The 22756-nt window shown below is 37.1% G+C and overlaps 1 protein-coding gene across 3 annotated transcripts in view; it reads right to left on the minus strand.

Annotated features, from left to right (window-relative positions):
- The window catches only part of CTDSPL2 (CTD small phosphatase like 2), a 69907-nt gene that overhangs the window by 42486 nt on the left and 4665 nt on the right, over positions 1–22756 (minus strand). For all 3 annotated transcript variants that reach the window (XM_007115996.4, XM_007115997.4, XM_007115995.4), the window contains exon 2: positions 7993–8202. In XM_007115996.4, coding sequence (XP_007116058.1) covers positions 7993–8178 — 186 coding nt within the window. In that variant the 5' untranslated portion in view covers positions 8179–8202. The remainder of the gene's footprint in view (positions 1–7992; positions 8203–22756) is intronic.

A 22756-nucleotide genomic window follows, 5' to 3' on the forward strand; every position in this document is an offset into this window, starting at 1 on the left:
AAATAACAAGATGGGAGACTTTAAACTCAACCATATTAATAACTACATTAAATGTAAATAGACTAATCATGCCAATTTAAATATAAATACACAGGGTGGAAAAAGGTGTATCATGCAAATGGTAAGCAAGAAAACTGTGTGACTTTATTAATATTAGGCCAAGTAAACCTCAAGGCAAATAATATTACTAGAGATAATGAGGGACGTTTCACAGTGGTAACAAGAACAATTTACACCCAACAATCATAAATGTGTATGCACCTAACAGAGTTTTGAAACACATGTAGCAAAACTGACAGAACTGAAAGACAAGGTAGACAAATTCACAATTAAGAGTTGGAGATTTAAAATAAGACACAGAAAACTGGAATATTATCAACTAACTTGACCTGATATTTATAGAACTGTGCTAACCAATTCCAGAATATGCATATTTTTTCAAATACATAAGACATTCACCAAAAGTCTATATGCTACAAAATATCAAGACACCAAAGAAATGAAATCATACAGGGTATATTCTTGGATAACAATAATATTAGATTAGAAATAAACAATTAGAAGATATCTAAGAAATGCCCAAATATCTGATCTGGAAATTAAATAACACATTTCTACATAATCTATGGGTCAAAGAATAAATCACAAATAAGGTAATAAAAATATAGTCAGAGGACTTCCCTGGCGGTCCAGTGGTTAGGAATCCGTGTTCCAAATGCAGGGGGCTCGGGTTTGAACCCTGGTCAGGGAACTAAGATCCACCACATGACACGCCCCCCCCCCCCAAAATACATACACACACACACACACACACACACACACACATATAAAATCAGAATGTGTAGGAAAGCAGTACTTTGAAAATCATAGCTTTAAATACTTGAATTAGAAAAAATTAAAGTGTAGTATTAATGACATAAGCAAGGGGCTGGCAAACTACAGTCCAAACGCCAAGTCCAGCCCATTGTTTTTGTATGGCCAGCAAGCCGAGTAGTTTTTATATTTTTAAATGGTTGGGGGGAGGGGGATGAAAAGAACGATAATATTTTATGACTCATGAAAATTATGATGAAAATCAAATATCAGTATATAAAGTCATGCTCATTCATTTATGTATTGTCTACAATGGAAGAGTTGAGTAGTAACTGCAATTACAGACAATATAGTCTGCAAAGCCTTAAATATCACTTATCTGAGATATTCACAGGAGAAGTTTACTAATTCCTATTTTAAGCTCCCACTTCTATGAGTTAGAAAAGTAGAAGTAAACCAGATAGAAAGCAGAAGAAAATATTAAAAACAAAAAGTAGAAATCAATTAAACAGACACTGGAAAGAAAAGAGAAAATGAACAAAGACAGATGTTGGTTCTTTGAAAAAGTAATGAAACTGATAAAGCTCTAGGAGCAAGATGGATCAAAACAAAGATAAATCATAAATTATTCACATCAGGAGTGAAAAGAGGAACATATCATTACAGATCATGCAGACATTATTAGGTTAATGCAGAAATACTGCAAAGACTTTACACCTAAAAATTTGACAACTTTGATGAACAGACAAATTCCTTGGAAAACACATGACCAAAACTAAAGAAGAAACAGAAAAGCTAAACAACCCCATATATATTAAAGAAATCAAATTTATAATAAAAGCTATTCCATAAAGAAATCCCAGTCACATTCCAGAAATCCCTCTCCAGAATTCATCAGTGCATTCTACTCATAATTTAAGGATGAGATAATACTTAGTCAACACAAGTTCTTTTAGAAAAAAAAAAGCAGCAGAGGAACAGTTCTTGACTTGTTTTATGATACCAGAATAATCCTGATCCCCAAATCTTAAAGTATTACAAATCAAAACTACAGACCAAAACCCTCATGAACACAGATGTAAAAATCCTTAAAAACAAAAAACCCAGCAGCAAATCAAATCCAGCCATACAAGTTTGGTTTCCCATTCAAAAAAATTTATGTTCTACTCCACAATAAAAGAGGAAAATCTGAAGAATATCTCAATAGATACAGAAAAGTCTTTGATAAAACTCAACAACATAATAAAATCTTAAAGCAAACTAGGAACAGAAGGGAACTTCCTCAAACTGATAAAAGATAACTATGGAAAACATTTAGCTAACATCATACCTAATGTAAACAAACTCTCTTCCCCTAAGATCAGTAACAAGTGTTTGCTCTCACTATTTCTACTAAACAATGTACTAGAGGTCCTAACCAATGCAATAAATGAAGAAAAAGAAATAAAAGGCCTAGAAATCAGAAAAGAACAAGAAAATTATAGTTATCTGGTATATGATTATGTATGTATAAAACCCTATGAAATCTTAAAGAATAGCATGATTAAGTGAATCTAGCAATTTCACATAGTACCTGGTCAATATAGAAAAATAAATTATATTTATATATATTAGCAACAAACAGAAAGTAAAAACTTTAATGTATTACATCATTTAAAACAGCACTGTAGGGGCTTCCCTGGTGGCGCAGTGGTTGAGAGTCCGCCTGCCGATGCAGGGGACACAGGTTTGTGCCCCGGTCTGGGAAGATCCCACATGCCACGGAGTGGCTAGGCCTGTGAGCCATGGCCGCTGAGCCTGCGCGTCCGGAGCCTGTGCTCCGCAACAGGAGAGGCCACAACAGTGAGAGGCCCGCGTACCGGAAAAAAAAAAAAAAAAAAAAAAACAACAAAACAGCATTGTAAAACATCAAATATCTAAGAATAAAACTAATGAAAGGTGTGTAAGACCTTGATATTAGCAGGAAAAAATTAAGAACACCTATATTAACATAGAGATATATCACGATCATGAAGTGGCAGACTCAATATTGTTAAGATGTCCAGTCTCACTAAATGATCTACATATGTGATACAATCTCTATTATAATTCCAGTAGGCTTTTCTGGAGAAATAGACAAGCTAATTCTAAAATTTACATGCTAGGGGACTTCCCTGGTGGTGCAGTGGTTGGGAATCCGCCTGCCAATGCAGGAGACACAGGTTTGAGCCCTGGTCTGGGAGGATCCCACATGCAGTGGAGCAGCTAGTCCCATGCACCACAACTGCTAAGCCTGTGCTCTAGAGCCCACGAGCCACAACTACTGAAGCCCACATGCCTAGAGCCCGTGCTCTGCAACAAGAAAAGCCACCTCAGTGAGAAGCCTGCGCGCCGCAATGAAGAGTAGCCCTCACCCGCAGCCAACCAGAGAAAGCTCTTGAGCAGCAATGAAGACCCAGCACAGACAAAAATAAATTAATTAATTTAAAAAATAATAATAAAATAAAATTTACATGGAAGTATAAAGGATCTAAAGTAGTAAAACAAACTTAGAACAAAGTTGGAAGACATACTATCTCGTTTCAAGACTCACTATAAAAGCTGCAGTAATAAAGACAGTATCATATAGGTGTAAATATAGATATACAGATCAATGGAACAGAATACATTTCAGAAATAGATCCAAACATAAATAGCCTTTGAGTTTCAAGCAAGATACCAATTAATCTAATGTGATAAGGAAAGTCTCTAACAAATGTTGACTAGATAGCCACAGGGAAGAAGAGAAAGGAGTAAGAACTTTTCCTTTCCTCTCATTCATTCATTCATCTATGTAGTTATTATGTCTCATGGGTTATTTCATTCTAGAGGTTACAATCTGTTACTACCAAAGCCTTAGAATGAGACATTTCTTCAAGGAACCCTGGTTCTTTTTGTGGAAGATGGTATTTAGAAACTAAGATCTGGGTGATAGGTGCACATAGTTCAGCAGATCAAGGAAGGAAATAGATGAATATATGCATAGGCCAAGAGCAAAGATTTCTGCAGAGTGGGAAAGTTCTGTGAGTGTGTGTGTGTGTGTGTGTGTGTGTGTGTGTGTGTGTGTGTGTGTGTGTGTGTGTGTGTAGGCAAAGGGATGGAGGAGAGGGAAGGAAAGAAGGGAGAGAATATGAATAGGAATGAATCTTAAAACCAATTATCTTTCCCTCCATTAAATTCAACCAGTCAGCCTGAGCTAATGTTTTTCACTCCATAATAAATGGTAGGACTTCCCTGGTGGTGCAGTGGTTAAGAATCCACCTGCCAGTGAAGGGGACACAGGTTCGAGCCCTGGTCCGGGAAGAACCCACGTGCTGTGGAGCAACTAAACTCGTGCACTGCAACTCCTGAGCCTGCACTCTAGAGCCCACGAGCCACAACTACTGAAGCCCACAGGCCTAGAGCCCGTGCTCTGCAACAAGAGAAGCCACCACAATGAGAAGCCTGCGCACCACAATGAAGAGTGGCCTCTGCTCGCTGAAACTAGAGAAAGTCCTTGTGCAGCAACGAAGACCCAACGTGGCCAAAAATAAATAAGTTAATTAAAAATAAAAATAAACGGTAAATTAATCTAGCTGTTAAAGAACTCATCTAGAAAGACGTTCTTTTACACAAACAAATGAGATTTAACTTTGGAAGGAAGAAAATTCCCAAATATAACTATGAAGCTTAGTAATACAAAGGTTAAAAAGAACAAAGTTTTCATCTAATCATGTTTTTCACACTAAGGAGCACAACCCATCAGAGGATCATAAAATCAATTTAAAACATGAAAATCACCTTTAAAAGGAGAAAAAGAAACAACAGAATAGAAAAGAAAAATCAGAACACATCATATATGTTAAGGGTGAGTTTTGTTTCATATGTATGAATGTAGTATATAAGATGTTATTTCTTTCTGTGGATCATAGTTAAAAGATCTAAAAAACACTGATTTAATGTAACAGGAAACTGATGACCCCTAACTATGACAGTGTAACAGTATTTAGGTAACAGAGAAAAGGACCATTTTGTTATGGGAAGACTCTAGAAACCACCTATTTGGAAAGGAATAGAGAGATCACTGGTATAAAGCAAATACATTTTAGTTGTGAGGTCTTCTTTCACTTCAAATATATATTAGGAATCTCATCATGCTAAAAGCAGAAAGACTGAGTATGAACACTTCCTGAGTACTCTTACTGACAGTTACATAATTCTGAAATGAGAGAAGTGGTAGATCCTTGAATCATAAAATCTAGATCTGAAAGTGATGAGAGATTTCATTCATTCTGTTACAGTCTGAGTTGTGTCCCCTAAAATTCCTATGTTGGAGCTCTAACCCCCAAAGCCTGAGAAAGTAGTCATACTTGGAGATAGGGCCTTTAAAGAAGTAATTAAAGTGGGATCATTAGGATGGGCCCTAATTCAAATATGACTAGTGTACTTACAAGAAGAGGAGATTACAAAACAGACAACGCATACACCAAGTGGCAACCATATGACGACACGGCAAGAAGGTGACCATCTGAAGTTAAGGAGCGAAGCCTCAGAAAATACTAACCTGGCAACACCTCATCTTAGATTTCAAACTGCCAGAACTGTGAGAAAATAAATTTCTGTTGTTTAAGCTACCCAATCTGTGATATTTTGTTATGGCAGACTATTACCCGAGTAAACTAATACACACCTCTTAGATGAACAACATATGTTTAAATTATCTAAATACTCTCATGACTAATTTATGCCAAGTTAGGACTAGAATACAAATTAAAACTTATTAGGAAAATAAAAATGGGTCAGTGATAGTAAACTGGCAAGAATACCAGCAGCTATTCAAACTGGAAGTCATACAGTAAAGAAGAGCAAAAAAGTTGGCCTATATGCAGAGACCAAGTTTCAAAAAGCCAGACTCTTAAGACAGGCATGAGAGCAATGTCAGACACCTTAGAAGAAAGACAACTCAAAAGAGAAAGCAAGAAGACTTGTCTATAAAGTTCAATTCTAACCACATAACTTTAAAAGTCCAAAAGAAGAGAAAGGAAAGGTACCAAATAAACAAGTGGCTGCATAGGGAGTTATCTAACTAACTTGGATTTTAAAAGGACACTTGTAGAAATAAGAGAAGCAGTCTATCATCCAGTCATAAAGACTGAAGACAGAGGATGATGATACATGCAAAAAATACTAGGGAAAAAAAATTTCCTAGAAGAAGAATAAGCTTCAAGCTTTGAGCTGATGATAGAATATAAATAAATGACAAAATCAGCAGCATAGACAGACTCAATTCTTATTTACTTTCATCAAGAAAATTTTCAATCCTTACACAAGACAGGTGATGCTATAAAGATATTATCTAGCTACTCTGAGACAGAATGGTATAGGAAAAAGAGCAAAGATATCAGAGTCAAATTGTACCTGGGTTAAATCCCAGCATTGTCACTTATTGGAAAGGCAGTAGTGCATATTGTTAAATAATTGACACAATTACTATAGAAAAACCCTGAGTGTTTTAATTGACATGGGCAAAAATCTGCTGACCAACAAAGAAGATCTAAAACTACTAAAGGAGAAGAAAGAAAGCATGACATATGATATAATATAATATAATGCCACATTAGTAGAAGAATGTCCAAATCAATGGAAATAAATATGAACAGAAGTCAGAAGACATAGGAAAAACCTATGTTCGCTTCTGGTTGTTACCTTTCATGAACAACAGAAAAGAGTGACCAAGATGGTGATCTATATCATATATGTCATATAATGAAAACTAGAAATATTTAGCCAGGACAGTGACTGAGGGTTTGTACTTGCACGTGAAGAAAAAGAACCTATGAAAAAGTAAAGGGCAGGTATATTTTCTTCAAGATGAGGAAGAACTTTACAACATTTAGAAGTGTTCAGAGAATGAACTGACATACAGTGATGTTCTCATCAACAGGGGCTAATGATAACCCATATGCAATTTAAAGATTCAGGAATTCATGTTTCTGGAAGGAATTTTATCGTTGTTATACAATAATACTAGAATACTTCTAGGCTCATGTAAATTAACTCAACGAAACTTAAAAATTACATTTAAAATTAACAAAAGAAATTTTACTTATATTATTAGAAAAACAAAACAAAATAAAACCACCAAAACAAAAAGGAAAATTCTAACACAGAATACTTCTAAATCTTGGCCAATGGTTCACAGTAACTAGGCTTCGTTAGTTCTATGATGACAAAAATCTATCACTATGAATAAACCATCACATTGATTTATTTTTCTACTTATCAAAGTGACAAACTTACATTATAATAAGAAATTTATCATATACATAATAATCCCAAGAAAGAACATAAGAGTAGGCAACAGTGATAACAAAATCTACATACAATGAATGATAATAACATTATCATTAATGCATTAAAATTTCTCAAAATGCTTTTCCACCTGTTTGCCATCTAATCTGAAAACAACTCTGAGGCAGACAAAGCAGTTAGTATTAGTCCCATTTTACTGTCTTCCTGAGGCTAAGAGGGGCAAATGACTTTCCTCAGATCATTCAAGTTGGTCCACAGTAGGAAGTATGAATGTGGAGCATATGACTCCTGGTCAGTGTCCATTCTTTCTTTCTTTTTTTTGGCTGTGCCACATGGCTTGCGGGATCTTAGAACCCCGACCAGGGATTGAACCCAGGCCCATGGCAGTGAAAGTGCCAAGTCCTAACCACTGGACCACCAGGGAATTCCCTATTCTTTCTTTAATAACTTTTGTTTTCTCTTCAATGAATAATACATTTTCATTGTACAAATGTTAGAATTCAGATAGATAAATCATCTCCCTAATTAGACCATGTATTAATATTAACAAGAAACTTTAACTTATCTTTGAAATGAAAAAAAATGGAAGTAAAAGAAATAATTCAAGTAAATGAATAAGAAAAAATTTCTTTTACTTCCCATAATTCTAAGTTGAGAAAACAGAAGGCTAAGTGGATCAGTTAAGTAGAATAAATAATGTTTTCCTGACCGACCATTAAATATTTTACATGTCAATACTCTTAACACCAAAATGTAGACACATTCCCTTAAATAGGGCTCTAGCAATATTAGATTTCTCATCTTTACATGCTTAAAGAAAACAACCTAAACTTCATTTTTAATGATGTAATTAAAAGGTAAAACCATTACTTTGGGTGTGCTTCCTTTAATGAATTTTTTAATTGAAGACAACAAGCCGGTTTCATTCTTCGGTGGTTTTTCTCCTCCTGAAGGCAGGCTATCATCAACCTCTGAATATTTCCTCTTTGCTCTGGCAGTGCGTTGTGTTTGGATTTGATTTGATTGCTGAGAAGCTTTCCGTGTTCTCAGCCTCATCTTTTATGGGTGCCACATGTAAAACTATAAGAGAAAAATAATACAGGTTATTAAAATTAAACCTAGCATACCCATATGTGCCCAGCTTATATAATAAAAATACCTTGATTAAAAAGAAGCCCAAGTCTATAAGGGATTGAAATAAGAAATTGACATTTTATTTATTTATTTATTTTGGCCATACCACACATGACTTGCGGGATCTTAGTTCCCCGACCAGGGGATGAACCGGGGCCCTCAGCAGTGAGAGCACGGAGTCCTAACCATTGGGCCACCAGGGAATTCCCAAGAAACTAACCTTTTAATTGAAACGCATAGTGCTTTAAATTTTATTACATTCTCCCAAATAACCTTCCCACAACTTCTGAAATATTATATCCTATGATCTAATAGAGCGTGCATGTTCCTTCCAGAGCACTGTGCTGCCTCCACCCATGCTGACATTATCATTCATTTAATCACTCATTCATTCATTTAACAAGTATTTATTGGCACTTACCACATTCTAGGCACTGGGCTAGGTAAGTGCCTAGTAGAACAAGATAAAGAAGGTTTTTTACCCTCTGGAGCTTACAATGTAGTGGAAAAAACCCTTAGTCAATGAATGAATTGATTCCATGAGCACAATTCTAAATATCAACAAGTATACAAGTATCAATATAACAAGAATGACTGGATCATTTTTTGGTATTTGATGTTACCATATGTAATGATCTTTTTTTTTAAAGTGTTCAATTCAGTGACATTTATTACATTTGCGGTGTTGTCCAACCATCACCAATATCTATTTTCAGAACATTTTCAATCACCGCCAGAGGAGACCCCATACCTATTGGCAGTCACTCCCCATTTCCCCCTGCCCTTAGCCCTAAGCAACAACTAATCTCTTTTCTGTCTCTATGGATTTCCCTATTCTGGACACTTCATGTAAGTGGAATCACACAATATATGGTCCTGTATAACTGTTTCTTTCACTTAGGATAATGTTTTCAAGGTTCATCCATGTTGTAGCATGTATCAGTACATTATTCCCATCTACAGCTGAGTAATGTTCCATTGAATGGGTAAGACTACATTTTGTTTATCCATTCATCTACTGATGGACATTGTGTTGTTTCTACCTTTTGGTTAAGTGTGAATAGTGCTGGAGTGAACATTCATGTACAAGTTTCTTTTTGACCACCTGTTTTGAGTTCTATTGGGTATGTAACCAGGAGTGGAATTGCTGGTTCATGTGATGATTTTATGTTTAACATACTGAGGAACTGCTGTTTTCCACAGCAGCGGCACCATTTTATATTCCCACCAGCAATGTACAAGGTTTTCACTTTTTCCATATCCTCACCAACACTTGTTACTTGTTTATTTTTTTATTATAGCCATTTTAGTGGGGGTGAAGTGGTATCTCACTGTGGCTTTGATTTGCATTTCCTAATGGCTAATGATGTTGAGCATCTTTTCCTGTGCCTGTTGGCCATTTGTTTGTAATGATCCTTTAAATACCAAATTTACATCAGGAAGAAAATATGAGGCCATCGATTTGAACTCTCTCATTTCACTGATGAGAAAATTAATGGCTGGCAAAAATTGTCCCAAGACTTAAAAGTAGTTGAGAACATTCCCTGAATTATAATCTGTGAAACAGAATACAAAAACTACTACACTAATAATTAAGAGATGTTAATTAGGTCTAATCCTACTTCAATCATAGCTAAGCTATAGCCACTTAACTATTTTTTCACCTGTATAATGAATACATTCTTCAACTTACCATCTTGATGCTCAAAATGAAAAAGGAATTAGAAAAGCTATAAAGTGCAGAGAAGAGTAAAACTACTCACAACAGTGAATGCATTAGCAAAAAAGTCTAACCAGTTAAGCACTCTAAACTCCTAAAGGTAAAGAAATTCTTGGCAAAGAGTAGGGTCTTCACAGACAAATTAGGAAGCTTAAGAAGTCCTGTCTTGGGCTTCCCTGGTAGCGCAGTGGTTAAGAATCTGCCTGCCAATGCAGCGGACACGGGTTCGAGCCCTGGTCCGGGAAGATCTCACCTGCCATGGAGCAACTAAGCCCGGCACCACAACTACTGAGCCTGTGCTCTAGAGCCCGCACGCCTAGAGCCCGTGCTCTGCAACAAGAGAAGCCACTGCAAGAAGCCTGGGCACCTCAACGAAGAGTAGCCCTTGCTCACCACAACTAGAGAAAGCCCATGTGCAGCAATGAAGACCTAACAGAGCCAAAAACAAACAAACAAAAAGCAAAAAGTCGTGTCTTTGGTAATGCAACACAACAGTCACAGAAAAAAAGTCAGGACCCCCTCCCTTTTTTAACATATAGAAACTACACACACACACACACACACACACACAAAATCTACTCCAACAAAAAAGTTCCAACCTCAAAGGCTTCACCAGAGGAGTCCTAAAATATCTTTCTAAACAACGATTTGTTTTTCATCACCAAATAGTGCTCAGTTTTAAGTTGTCATCCCCAAATAAAACAAATACTGCCTTTTCTCCTAAAGAGTCAATGTTAACTTCTAAAGGGATTTACTCAAGGCATGTATTATTTACTTAAATAACTCTATTTACAGTGTATAAATTTTGTCTTAATTCCTTTGTTCTTCAGCACAGCACTCCTTAGAAAAGGAAAATTCCCATAAAGCAAATGCATGGGGGAATTTTTCAAAAAGAAAGTTATTTGTATTAAATTTCTGTAAAAATCTGTAAAAATTTTTAAAAAAATATTTTCAAAAATACCTATGGGTGAACCTATCTTAAATCCAGAATCTTTAATGGAAATTTAAAAATTTTATGAAATAATATCTTCAATAAAGTAGGTCTTAAAATACTAAACACATATAGCTAGTTCAGTCCAAGGGGTTCAGCTCATTAAAATTTAAATATTTATTGGTCACCTACTCCCAGTATGGTAATAAAAGGATAAAAATGATAACTCTTCCCATAAGAATCAAAAAGTTTAACAGGTTAAGTATAGATACACATCATAGTGTATATATAAAATGCTAGATCACTCTTCATGGAGAGTGAAGATTATTTTAGGAAACCTTAGGAGAAAAGTCCTTTGAACTTAAAAATAACCAGTCACTGGAAAGAAAGACAAGAGCATTTAAAGAAGGAGGCTGAAATGTAGAGGGTTTTAGTCCATTCCAATAATGAGTTGTAAAAGGTATACTTAATAGTTCTAAAAGGGAGCAGTCAAGCCCTCATGAACTTTCGAAACTGACCATCAAGACTAAAATCTTACAAAGTATGTTCTTTGACCACAATTATAAATCAAAAACAAAAGAAATCTTAAATAGTACCACATACTTGAAATTTTTAAAATTTATAAATAAATCATGAGTCAAAAAAGAATTCACAAGGGAAATACAAAATATTTTGAAATGAAAATTAACAAAAAGAGAACACATCAAAATTTCTGGGATGTAATAAGCAGCACTTAGAGAGAAATTATAAACATACACGTACCTAACAACAGAGTCCCCAAATATATAAAGTTAAAATTGTCAATCTAAGTGAAAAACAGGCAATTCAACAAGAGTTGGAGGCTTTAATACTCCACTTTCAAAAATGGATAGAATAACTAGACAAAAGATCAATAAGGAAACAGAAGACATGAACAATTCTCGAGACCTAAGAGTCATATACATAGAACACTCCATCCAACAACAGAATACACATTCTTCTCAACTTACAAATGGAATATTCTCCATGAAAGACTACATGTTAAGACACAAAACAAGTCTCACCTTTAAAAGAACTGAAATCGGGCCTCCCTGGTGGCACAGTGGTTAAGAATCCGCCTGCCAATGCAGGGGACATGGGTTCAAGCCCTGGTCCGGGAAGATCCCACATGCTGCAGAGCAACTAAGCCCATGTACCACAACTACTGAGCCTACACTCTAGAGCCTGCATGCTACAACTACTGAAGACTGTGCGCCTGGAGCCCGTGCTCTGCAACGAGAGAAGCCACCACAATGAGAAGCCCGCACACCACAACGAAGAGTAGCCCCCAGTCGCTGCAACTAGGGAAAGCCTGCACACAGCAGTGAAGACCCAACACAGCCAAAAATAAAATGAATAAAATAAATAAATTTATAAAATAAATAAATAAAATAACTGAAATCATACAAGTATATGATCTCCAACCACAGTGGAATTAAATTAGAAATCACAAGGATGGAAAGTTGAGAAATTAACAAATGTGCAAAAATTAAACAACAAACTCCTAAATAACCACTGTGTCAAAGAAGAAATCACAAGGGGAATTAGAAAATACTTCACAATGAATGAAAACAAAAACACAACACACCAAAACTCATAGCATGCCCCTAAAAGCAGTGCTCAGAGGACAACTTATAGCTGTGAATGCTAATATTTTTAAAAAGACCTCAAATCAATAAAAAATGCCTTCTAGCTTAAAAAACTAGAAAGACAAAAGCAAACTAAATCTAAAGCAAGCAGAAGAAAGAAAATAATAAAGAAATAGAACAGAAATAAATCAAACAGATAATTTTTTAAAAAACAATGAAGCCTAAAGTTGGTTCTTTGAACAGAGCAACGAAATTGACAAATCTTTAGAACTACACAAGAAAAAAAGAGAAGACTCAACCTACTAAAATCATCAATGAAAGAAGTGACATTAATACCAACTTCACAGAAATAAAATGGATTATTAGAAAATACTATGAAAAACTGTACACCAACAAATTAGATTACCTAGATGCAATGGACACATTTTTAAGAAGACACAACTAAAATGACTCAAGAAAAAACAGAAAAAGACTCATAACAAGTAAAGACATTTAATTAATAATAAAAAATACTTGCCACAAAGAAAAGTCCAGGACCAGGTGGCTTCACTGGTAAATTTTACATAACGTTTAAAGAAGTAACACCAATCTTTCTCAAATTCTTCCAAAAAACTGAGGAACACCTCCCAACTCAATCTATGAGGCCAGCATTACTCTGATACCAAAGTCAAACAAAGACACTACAAGAAAACTATATATCAATATCTCTTAGGAACACAGACAGAAATATCCTCAACGAAATACTAGCAAACCAAATCCAGCAGCTTAATAGAAGGATTACACACCATGACCAAGTGGTATTTCTCTCAGGAATACAAGGGTGGTTTAATATGAAAACTAATCAGTCTAATACACCAGATTAAAAGAATAAAGGAAAAACTCCAAACAATCATCTCAGTTGATACAGAAAAAGTATCTGACCAAACCCAACATCCTTTTACAATAAAAATACTCAACAAACCAGGAGTAGAAGGGAATTCTTACCCAATAAAAGGCATCTACAAAAGCCCCAGAGCTAACATCATACTTCATAGTGAAAAGCTAAATGCCTTCCTCCTACGATCAAAATAAGACAAGGATGTCTACTCTCACTACTTCTATTCAACATTTTACTGGAGGTTCTAGTCAATTAAGCAAGAAAAAGAAATAAAAGAAACCCATGTCAGAAAAGAAAAATAAACCTATCTCCTTGTAGATGACATGCTCTTATACAAAGAATAACTATAAAAGCAATAACCATAAAAGGAAAAACTGAATAAACTTGGCTTCATAAAAATTAAAAATTTTCTGTTCACCAAAAGACACCAGTAAAAAAAAATCAAAAGGCAAGCAACAAACTGATGCAATATTCATAAAACATGTATCTTGTAAAGCACTTGTATGCATACAAAGAAATCCTAAACCATAACAAAGACAAACAAACCAATAGAAAAAAATGAGCAAAAGATTTGAGAAGATACTTCATAACAGCTAGATAACTTGCCACAAGCATATGAAATGATACTCGATATTATTTATCATCAGAAGTGTTAAGTTAGAAACATAATAGCATACTAATCCGCATGTACTTGAATCGCAAAAAGTATTGTAAAAAGACTGACAACAATAAATGGTAGCAAGGATGTGGAACAATGAGGACTCTCGTATTTTGCTGATGGGAATGTAATTTTGGTAAAAGTTGAGAAATTTCTAATAAACAACACATAGCCCTCTGATCCAATAATTTCACTTCAAGTTTTTAAAGAGAAATATAAACATGTCCACAAGGTACTTTTACCAAAATGTTCCTGGCAGCTTTATTTACAATAGCCCCAAACTAGGAACAACGAAAATGCTCAGCAACAGAAAGATTAATATTGTGGGTTTTGCTTTGTTTTTTTACAGTGGAATAATAATCAGAAACAGAAAGCAACAATTACTAATATCATCAACAACATGAAAGAATCTCACAGACACTGAGCAATGGCAGACACAAAAGAGCATGCATTTGGTGATGCCATTAAAAAGGTAGAGGCAAAAATAATCTAAGGAGAAAAAAAAATCAGAATAAAAGTTGCCTTGAGGAAAGGAAATGTCCTATATTGTGACACGGGTGTAGATTTGTCAAAACTTACAGCTAAGATCTATGTATTTCAAAGTATATAAAATTTACCTAAATAAACACCTGTAAAAAGTTCTTATGAATAACAACCAACCAAAGTAGGAGTGGGTGGAGGTATAGATCAAAGAAGACAGACAAAATGTTAATAACTACTAAAACTGAGTGATGGTTATATAAGGAGATTCATGATACCATTGCTTACTTTGTGCATATGTTTGATATTTTCCATTAAAAAATAAGAACAGGGCTTCCCTGGTGGCGCAGTGGTTGCGCGTCCGCCTGCCGATGCAGGGGAACCGCGTTCGCGCCCCTGTCTGGGAGGATCCCACATGCCGCGGAGCGGCTGGGCCCGTGAGCCGTGGCCGCTGAGCCTGCGCGTCCGGAGCCTGTGCTCCGCAACGGGAGAGGCCACCACAGAGGGAGGCCCGCATACCACACGAAAAAAAAAAAAAAAAAAAAATAAGAACAACAAAAATCCTGACTATGAGAGATACTGACAGGGTTCAATACGAGGAAACTGCCGAATAAAGTCAAAACAGAGTAGGACAGGATCAAATGAGAAAAGCAAAGAGAATACTAGAAAAAGAGGGAAAGAGGAACATAAACTAAGCAATCTGAGAGAGCAGTCCTCCATATTTTCAAACACTGTAAGAAAACAACAGAAAGTTCCACTTAAGCCAAAACCTATCTTTAACCAAAGCTCCTTCTAAAAGTTTAGGAAAACAAATTTCACATTAAAAAGTAACAGAAATCAGACCAGAGCCCATATAGCTATCATAAGAAGAAGAAAAAAAAAGAGAAGCAGAATAAAATCCCTAATTTCCTACAAACAATAAAATTATAAAAAGTAACCCCATAAAAACAGATCACAACTATAAACCACTTCCAAGGAAAGGTTAAAACCACTAATATAAGAACAAATTTAACTGGAATTCAGGGGGGTGGGGATGAAGTGACAGAAGTCAGAAAAAAATTAAAAAGTAAAAAAAAAATTATTTCAAAAATGAAGGCTAAAGAAAAAAGAACAAAGAAGTAAATGAACACAACAGATAGAAAAAAGAATATTTCTAAACATTAAAAAAATGCAGATTCAATAAAAACTGATCAAATATTGAAGAGAGTCAAAGATCAGACCCTCAAAAGTATAACAAGAAAACTTTCCAGAAACAGAAGTTTGAAACCATGTATTGAAAGACACAGACATGAGAATAGCAACCCAGAAAGACAAATACCAAGACAGTCTAGTATGAGCTACTAGAATTTTAAATTACTGAATTTTAAGAAATGGGGGAAAAATTCTTTGGACATATAGGCAAGATAGACATAGGCAAACTTTTTCTTATAGAATCAGAGATAAAATATTTTAGGCTTACAAACCATAGGGTGAAAGTTATATGAAATTCAAATATCAATGTCCAGTGTCGACAGCCATGCTCACTTGTTTCCATATTGTCCATGGCACTGCATAGCATAAGCAGCCAAAGACAATATGTAAATGAATAGGCATAGCTGTGTACAAAAACGAAAAACAAAAAAAGTGTTTACAAGCACAGGCAGTCAGTCCCTGGGCAGTAGTTTGCAGACCCCTGATTTAGGCATGCACTAAGTGACTTTATAATGGACAGAATATGAGACTATTCTAAATTTTTCAATAGCAATGCTTTATGCCAGAAAAAAATGGAGTAACATACTTAAAATAATCAAGGAAAGAACATGTAAACCGGCCTTCCTTTGTGGCGCAGTGGTTGAGAGTCTGCCTGCCGATGCAGGGGACACGGGTTCATGCCCCGGTCAGGGAAGATCCCACATGCCGCGGAGCGGCTAGGCCCGTGAGCCATGGTCACTGAACCTGTGCGTCCAGAGCCTGTGCTCCGCAACGGGAGAGGACACAACAGTGAGAGGCCCACGTACCGCAAAAAAAAAAAAAAAAAAAGTGTTTACAAGCACAGGCAGTCAGTCCCTGGGCAGTAGTTTGCAGACCCCTGATTTAGGCATGCACTAAGTGACTTTACAATGGACAGAATATGACTATTCTAAACTTTTCAATAGCAACGCTTTATGCCAGAAAAAAATGGAGTAACGTATTTAAAATAAAATAATCAAGGAAAGAACATGTAAACTGGCCTTCCCTGGTGGCACAGTGGTTAAGAATCCGCCTGCCAATGCAGGGGACACGGGTTCAAGCCCTGGTCCAGGAAGATCCCACATGCCGCAGAGCAACTAAGCCCGTGCGCCGCAACTACTGAGCCTGCGCTCTTGAGCCTGCGAGCCACAACTACTGAGCCCGCGCGCCTAGAGCCCATGCTCCGCAACGAGAAGCCATCACAATGAGAAGCCTGCACATCATAATGAAGAGTAGCCCCCACTCACTGCAACTAGAGAAAGCCCACATGCAGCAACTAAGACCCAATGCAGCCCCACCCCCCCACCCAAAAAAAAGAACATGTAAACCAAGGATTTTATATCCAACAAAAATAACCTGTAAAGGGACTTACCTGGTGGCCGTCTGCCAATGAAGGGGTCATGGGTTTGATCCCTGGTCCGGGAAGATCCCACATGCTGTGGAGCAACTAAGCCCGTGAGCCACAACTACCGAGCCTGAGCCCTAGAGCCCGTGAGCCACAACTACTGAGCCCACGTGCCACAAGTACTGAAGCCCACATGCCTAGAGCTCACAACAAGAGAAGTCACCACAATGAGAAGCCCACGCACAGCCCCCCTCGCCACAACCAGAGAAAGGCTACGTGCAAAAATGAAGACCCAATGCAGCCAAAAATAAATAAATAAATAAACAAACAAATAAATAAATTTATAACAACAACAACAAAAAAGATAACCAGATCAGCCCCATATTTTAAAAAATTTAAATGGCAGGAAAAGTCTCCAACATAGAGAATTCCAGACCCAGATGACTTCACTGGAGAATCCTACCACACATCTTAATAAAAAACAAAAACAACAAACTCTTCCAGAAAACAGAAGGGAACACTTCCCAACTTACTTTATGAGGCCAGTATTACCCGACCAAAACCAAAAACAATACATATCAATTGGGCCAAGTACTGATCAGAAATTGTCTACATAATATCTGCAATAGTCTAATTTTATTACCTAAACATAAAATATGAAAGGAAGAGTTTTACACATACATATACAGCCTCATCTTGGTAACTCTACTATTTATGTTAGAAATTAACCATCCTCTAGGTTCTTTAGCGCTCCATTACTAGATAAATTCTTTTCTATTACCAGTAAAAATAGAATAATACAAGTAAAGATTGGGAAATGAGTACATCAGGGAAATAAATCTACTACTAATGAATGAAATAGATACAATTTAAGTAGATTACATCACAAAACAAACATAGTAATGGCTGCAACATTTTAAGCTTAAGAACTCATGACATTTGGGGGAGAGTATATAATGTAAAACATCTCCACTTTTTCAACATTTGAACCAGATCTCATCTCAGGAATAGAAAAAGCTGATTGTTCAGCAATCTAAAACCAAGCAATTAACTTTGCTTTCTAGGTATCTGCAGCCCAGCTAAAAAGATTGGGGGTGGGGGCCTCTTCCAAATTGCAACATTAATTCTTCTAGTTTCTGTATCATCTATAAATTTCAGACTCTCATCCAACAGCTTTCTCAACACTATCACTCTGCACCTCAAATTCAACTGACCCAAGGCTGAATTCACCTTTCCTATCCCACCCCTATTCCCAAACCTGCTCTTCCTTTTGTATATTTCCTGCTATATTCTTTTTTTTTTTTTGGCCACACTGCGCAGCATGTGGGATTTTAGTTCCCTGAGCAGGGATGGAACCCAAGCCTCCTGCACTGGAATTGTGGAGTATTAACCACTGGACCGCCAGGGTAGTCCCCCTACTATATAGATATATATTTTTTATAAAATGAGCTCAGCTTTTTTTTTTTTTTTTTGCTGCATTGGGTCTTCGTTGCTGCGCACGGGCTTTCTCTAGCTGCAGCAAGCGGGGGGCTACTCTTCGTTGCGGTGCACAGGCTTCTCATTGCGGGGTCTTCTCCTGTTGTGGAGCACAGGCTCTAGGTGTGTGGGCTTCGGTAGTTGTGGCACGCAGGCTCAGTGGTTGAGGCTCGCGGGCTCTAGAGTGCAGGCTCAGCAGTTGTGGCTCACTGGCTTAGTTGCTCCGCGGCATGTTGGATTTTCCCGGACCACGACTCGAACCCATGTCCCCTGCATTGGCAGGCGGATTCTTAACCACGGTGCCACCAGGGAAGCCCCCCCCCCGCCACTATATTCTTAATCACAAGTAATCTGCCTAATCAATCAAGCCAGAAACCATCCAAAACACCTAGTCATTCTTCCTCTCCCTTGTCCCCCTACAGTCAATCACCAAATCCTCATGATTCTTCCTCTAAAATATTTCTCAGTCTGCCCCCTTTAAATCCATCCTCTGCACTCTACAAATCTGCCTGTTCCATCCCACGAACTCCCTTCAAAATAAAGACTAAACTCTAGCAATATATATAAAACCCTCCAAGATCTACCTCTCCAAGTCTTTTCACTGCTATTTGCTGCCTCACTCTTTGCACTCCAGTAACAAGTTTCTTGCCCACACTGTGCTTTATCATGCTTCTGCTTTTCTCTTACCTCAAACATTCCTTCCTTTCAACTAATTCTTATCCTCATCATTTAAAGCTCAGCCCAAGTATCATGCACCCCAATAAGTAACCACCCCCACATGCCCATGCCTGTGTAAACTGGTGATTATCTCTCCTTAGCTCTTAACAAATGGTACTGAAATAATCTATTTATATATCTGTACTGCACTAAACTGTAAGAGTGTTGAAGGCAGAGATCTTATCTGTAACTCCAACAACCCGGTACACATGAAAGCTCAACCTTTGTTGAACTGAACTATAATTTTTCTCATTTCCCTCAAAGAGACAAGAAAATAGGGAAAAAAATATGTCACTGGAACACAAAATCCTCACTGCAGTAACCAATTCTTGCTCATAAAAAGAGCAAGAATAAAACTAAAAATATTCCTTCCTCATAAGATTTCCTTCCTTTTCACAAAATCCCTGACCCCAAGCAATATCTGATGTCAACCATTATGGCTGCAAATTGTCTTGTGTTAACAAGATTATAATAATGATACAAGCATAAACTCAGTTGATAATTCGCTGTTGAGGTCTTGAGTACACAAATTCCTATCAAAACAACAAAACAGCACATTGTATATGAAGGATTCTTAACAAATTATCTAGGACTAATCTAATGTGCATTCTTTCAAACAAATTTTTGCTGAATAAAAGAGAGAAAAGGGAAACAAAAGTGAGCAAAAAAATATGAATAGGAAAATTGTAAAAAGATCACAAATCAAACTTTAAAGGCAACAAAGTCTGGGTTTCCCCATAAAATTTAGGTATATATAAGTTATAAATTGCCTGTATAAAGAAAATATGCATGCAAAGTTCTGGAGTAGGCTCCTGAGGGAGTTACTAGAGGAAGAGCCCCTGGACTGGGAGGTATCAGTCCTGAATCTATCACTAGTTAGCTGTAACACTGATTAGACACTAATTAAGTCATGCAATCATTCTAGCATTTCATTTCCTTAACAGCAAAAGGAGTTATTGGACATCAGATCTATGCATTTTACTACATGTAAATTTTACCTAAAAAAAGAGCTGTCAAAACAGGAGATGAGTCATTAATTAATCTGAGCTGTTTTCATCCTTCTATCACATCCAACTTATCTAGAAGCACCCTAATTAAGACCAACACTTACTACATGTTAAAAAGTCTTCAGATGGTTCATCATTAAGGAAACAAAGACTAGATGACCCTTTTAGTCTCCTCTAGCTCTAAATTTCTGAGTTTGTTAATTTATACTCTATTACAAATGGTACCACTACTCAATTTACACTCATGAAAGAAAAAGCTAAAAATCACTGCCTTAGTTGACACCAAATGACAAAAGTATCAGTATCTGTTTTCACTATCTATATTTCCAGTTGAACAATCTGAAATCAACAGGTTCAGATACTACAACTGTCCACTTTTACTCTCCTTCCTTTACTACCTTCCCAAGCCCTTCATTAAATGACTTTACAGAAAGAAGAGATTTCTTGGTCCCTCTCACTTATCACCTAATAAAAGTCAAAAGTCAACTAGGGCAGGAGGATTAAGTAGAGGAGGATTACATAAAGCATCAACTCCAAGACAGAGAGATTCTTTTCCCTGAAGCCTGCCCAACAAAGTATGTGATAAAGTGGTCTTTTAGGTTATTATTAGGTGATACATAACTTTCTCTCCTTTTTTAAACTAGATAATGGAATTCTTCAAAAACTACTAAATATAAACATAATCAAAAATATTTGGAAGGGCTTCCCTGGCGGCACAGTGGTTGAGAATCCGCCTGCCAATGCAGGGGACACGGGTTCGAGCCCTGGTCCGGGAAGATCCCACATGCCACGGAGCAACTAAGCCCGTGTGCCACAACTACTGAGCATGCGCTCTAGAGCCCGCGAGCCACAACTACTGAGCCCGTGTGCTACAACTACTGAAGCCCGCAAGCTCTAGGGCCTGTGCTCCACAACAAGAGAAGCCACCGCACGGCAACGAAGAGTAGCCCCCGTTCGCCGCAACTAGAGAAAGCCCGTGCAGCAACGAAGACCCAACGCAGCCAGAAACAATAAATAAATAAAATAAATTTATATTAAAAAAAATTTGGAAAAAAAAACAGCTGCTGAGTTGGGTTGATAAAATTATGGCTCTTTTTCCTCTTAAGTTTTCTTCAATGAACAACATCCAAAAAAAAAGTTTTTTCTAAAACCATGATCAATTAATTTTCTCTCGGTTGTTAGATTATTGATGACTAAAATGCTTAATGAAAATATGAAATGATTTTTTAAAGATGGAGGGCTTCCCTGGTGGCACAGTGGTTGAGAGTCCACCTGCTGATGCAGGGGACATGGGTTTGTGCCCCGGTCCGGGAAGATCCCACATGCCGCGGAGCGGCTGGGCCCGTGAGCCATGGCCGCTGAGCCTGTGCGTCCGGAGCCTGTGCTCTGCAATGGGAGAGGCCACAACAGTGAGAGGCCCGCGCACCGCAAAAAAAAAAAAAGATGGCATTATTCAGTTTGTTGATCACTGAAAATACACCCACTTACATACATGTTTTAAAATACTATTATCAGGACGCCAACTTAAAACTTTGCATGTACTCAGCAGAAATACCATTAGGGCAAAATCAATATTTGTTATGTACCGAATGAGACAGTACGTTCTTCTGCTGAGGACAGACTTGTATTTCTCTCATCTAAGCTTTAAGGCAACAGTAATTTGGAGATTGTTCTAATTTTAACTAACTGCAGTAAGTATAATTTACACATCTTGTAAAAAGAAGCATTCTATTACACAGCATGAAAGAAATTCATACCAATAAAACTTTATAACAAAATGTGCTATTTTAGAAAAAATATAGCTATGAATTCATAAGAACTGAGTACTATAATATTCATTAGAAACTTATCAAAAGCACATGGGAGGGCTTCCCTGGTGGCGTAGTGGTTAAGAATCCACCTGCCAATGCAGGATACACGGGTTCGAGCCCTGGTCCGGCAAGATCCCACACGCCAGGGAGCAACTCAGCCTGTGCGTCACAGCTACTGAGCCTGCGCTCTAGGGCCCGCGAGCCACAACTACTGAAGCCCGCGAGCCTAGAGCCCGCGCGCTCCACAACAAAAGAAGCCACCGTGATGAGAAGCCCACGCACCACAGTGAAGAGTAGCCCCCGCTTGCCGCAACTAGAGAAAGCCCGCGCAATGAAACAGACCCAATGCAACCAAAAAGAAATAATAAATAAAATTTTAAAAATCATATTAAAAAGCTATTAATGAGATTAAAAAAAAAGCACATGGGAAACCTGTCACTCCAGTGTATCACTTTTCATCATATTACTATCGTTTCTATGGAATATATGCAATTTTTAAAATTTACAGGAGTTACCTGTATACATGCAAGTTACAATGTTCTTATTGGATACATTAAAGAAAATTTGAAGAATAAAAAAGTGAAGTTAATTTTGGCAGAATTTTCCTAAGAATGCCTTTTATTTAAGTAGTTCTCTCCAAAATTGGGCAAGGGGACAGATAT

This window comes from Physeter macrocephalus, chromosome 11, assembly GCF_002837175.3.
Source record: "Physeter macrocephalus isolate SW-GA chromosome 11, ASM283717v5, whole genome shotgun sequence".
NCBI classification, from domain to species: domain Eukaryota; kingdom Metazoa; phylum Chordata; class Mammalia; order Artiodactyla; family Physeteridae; genus Physeter; species Physeter macrocephalus.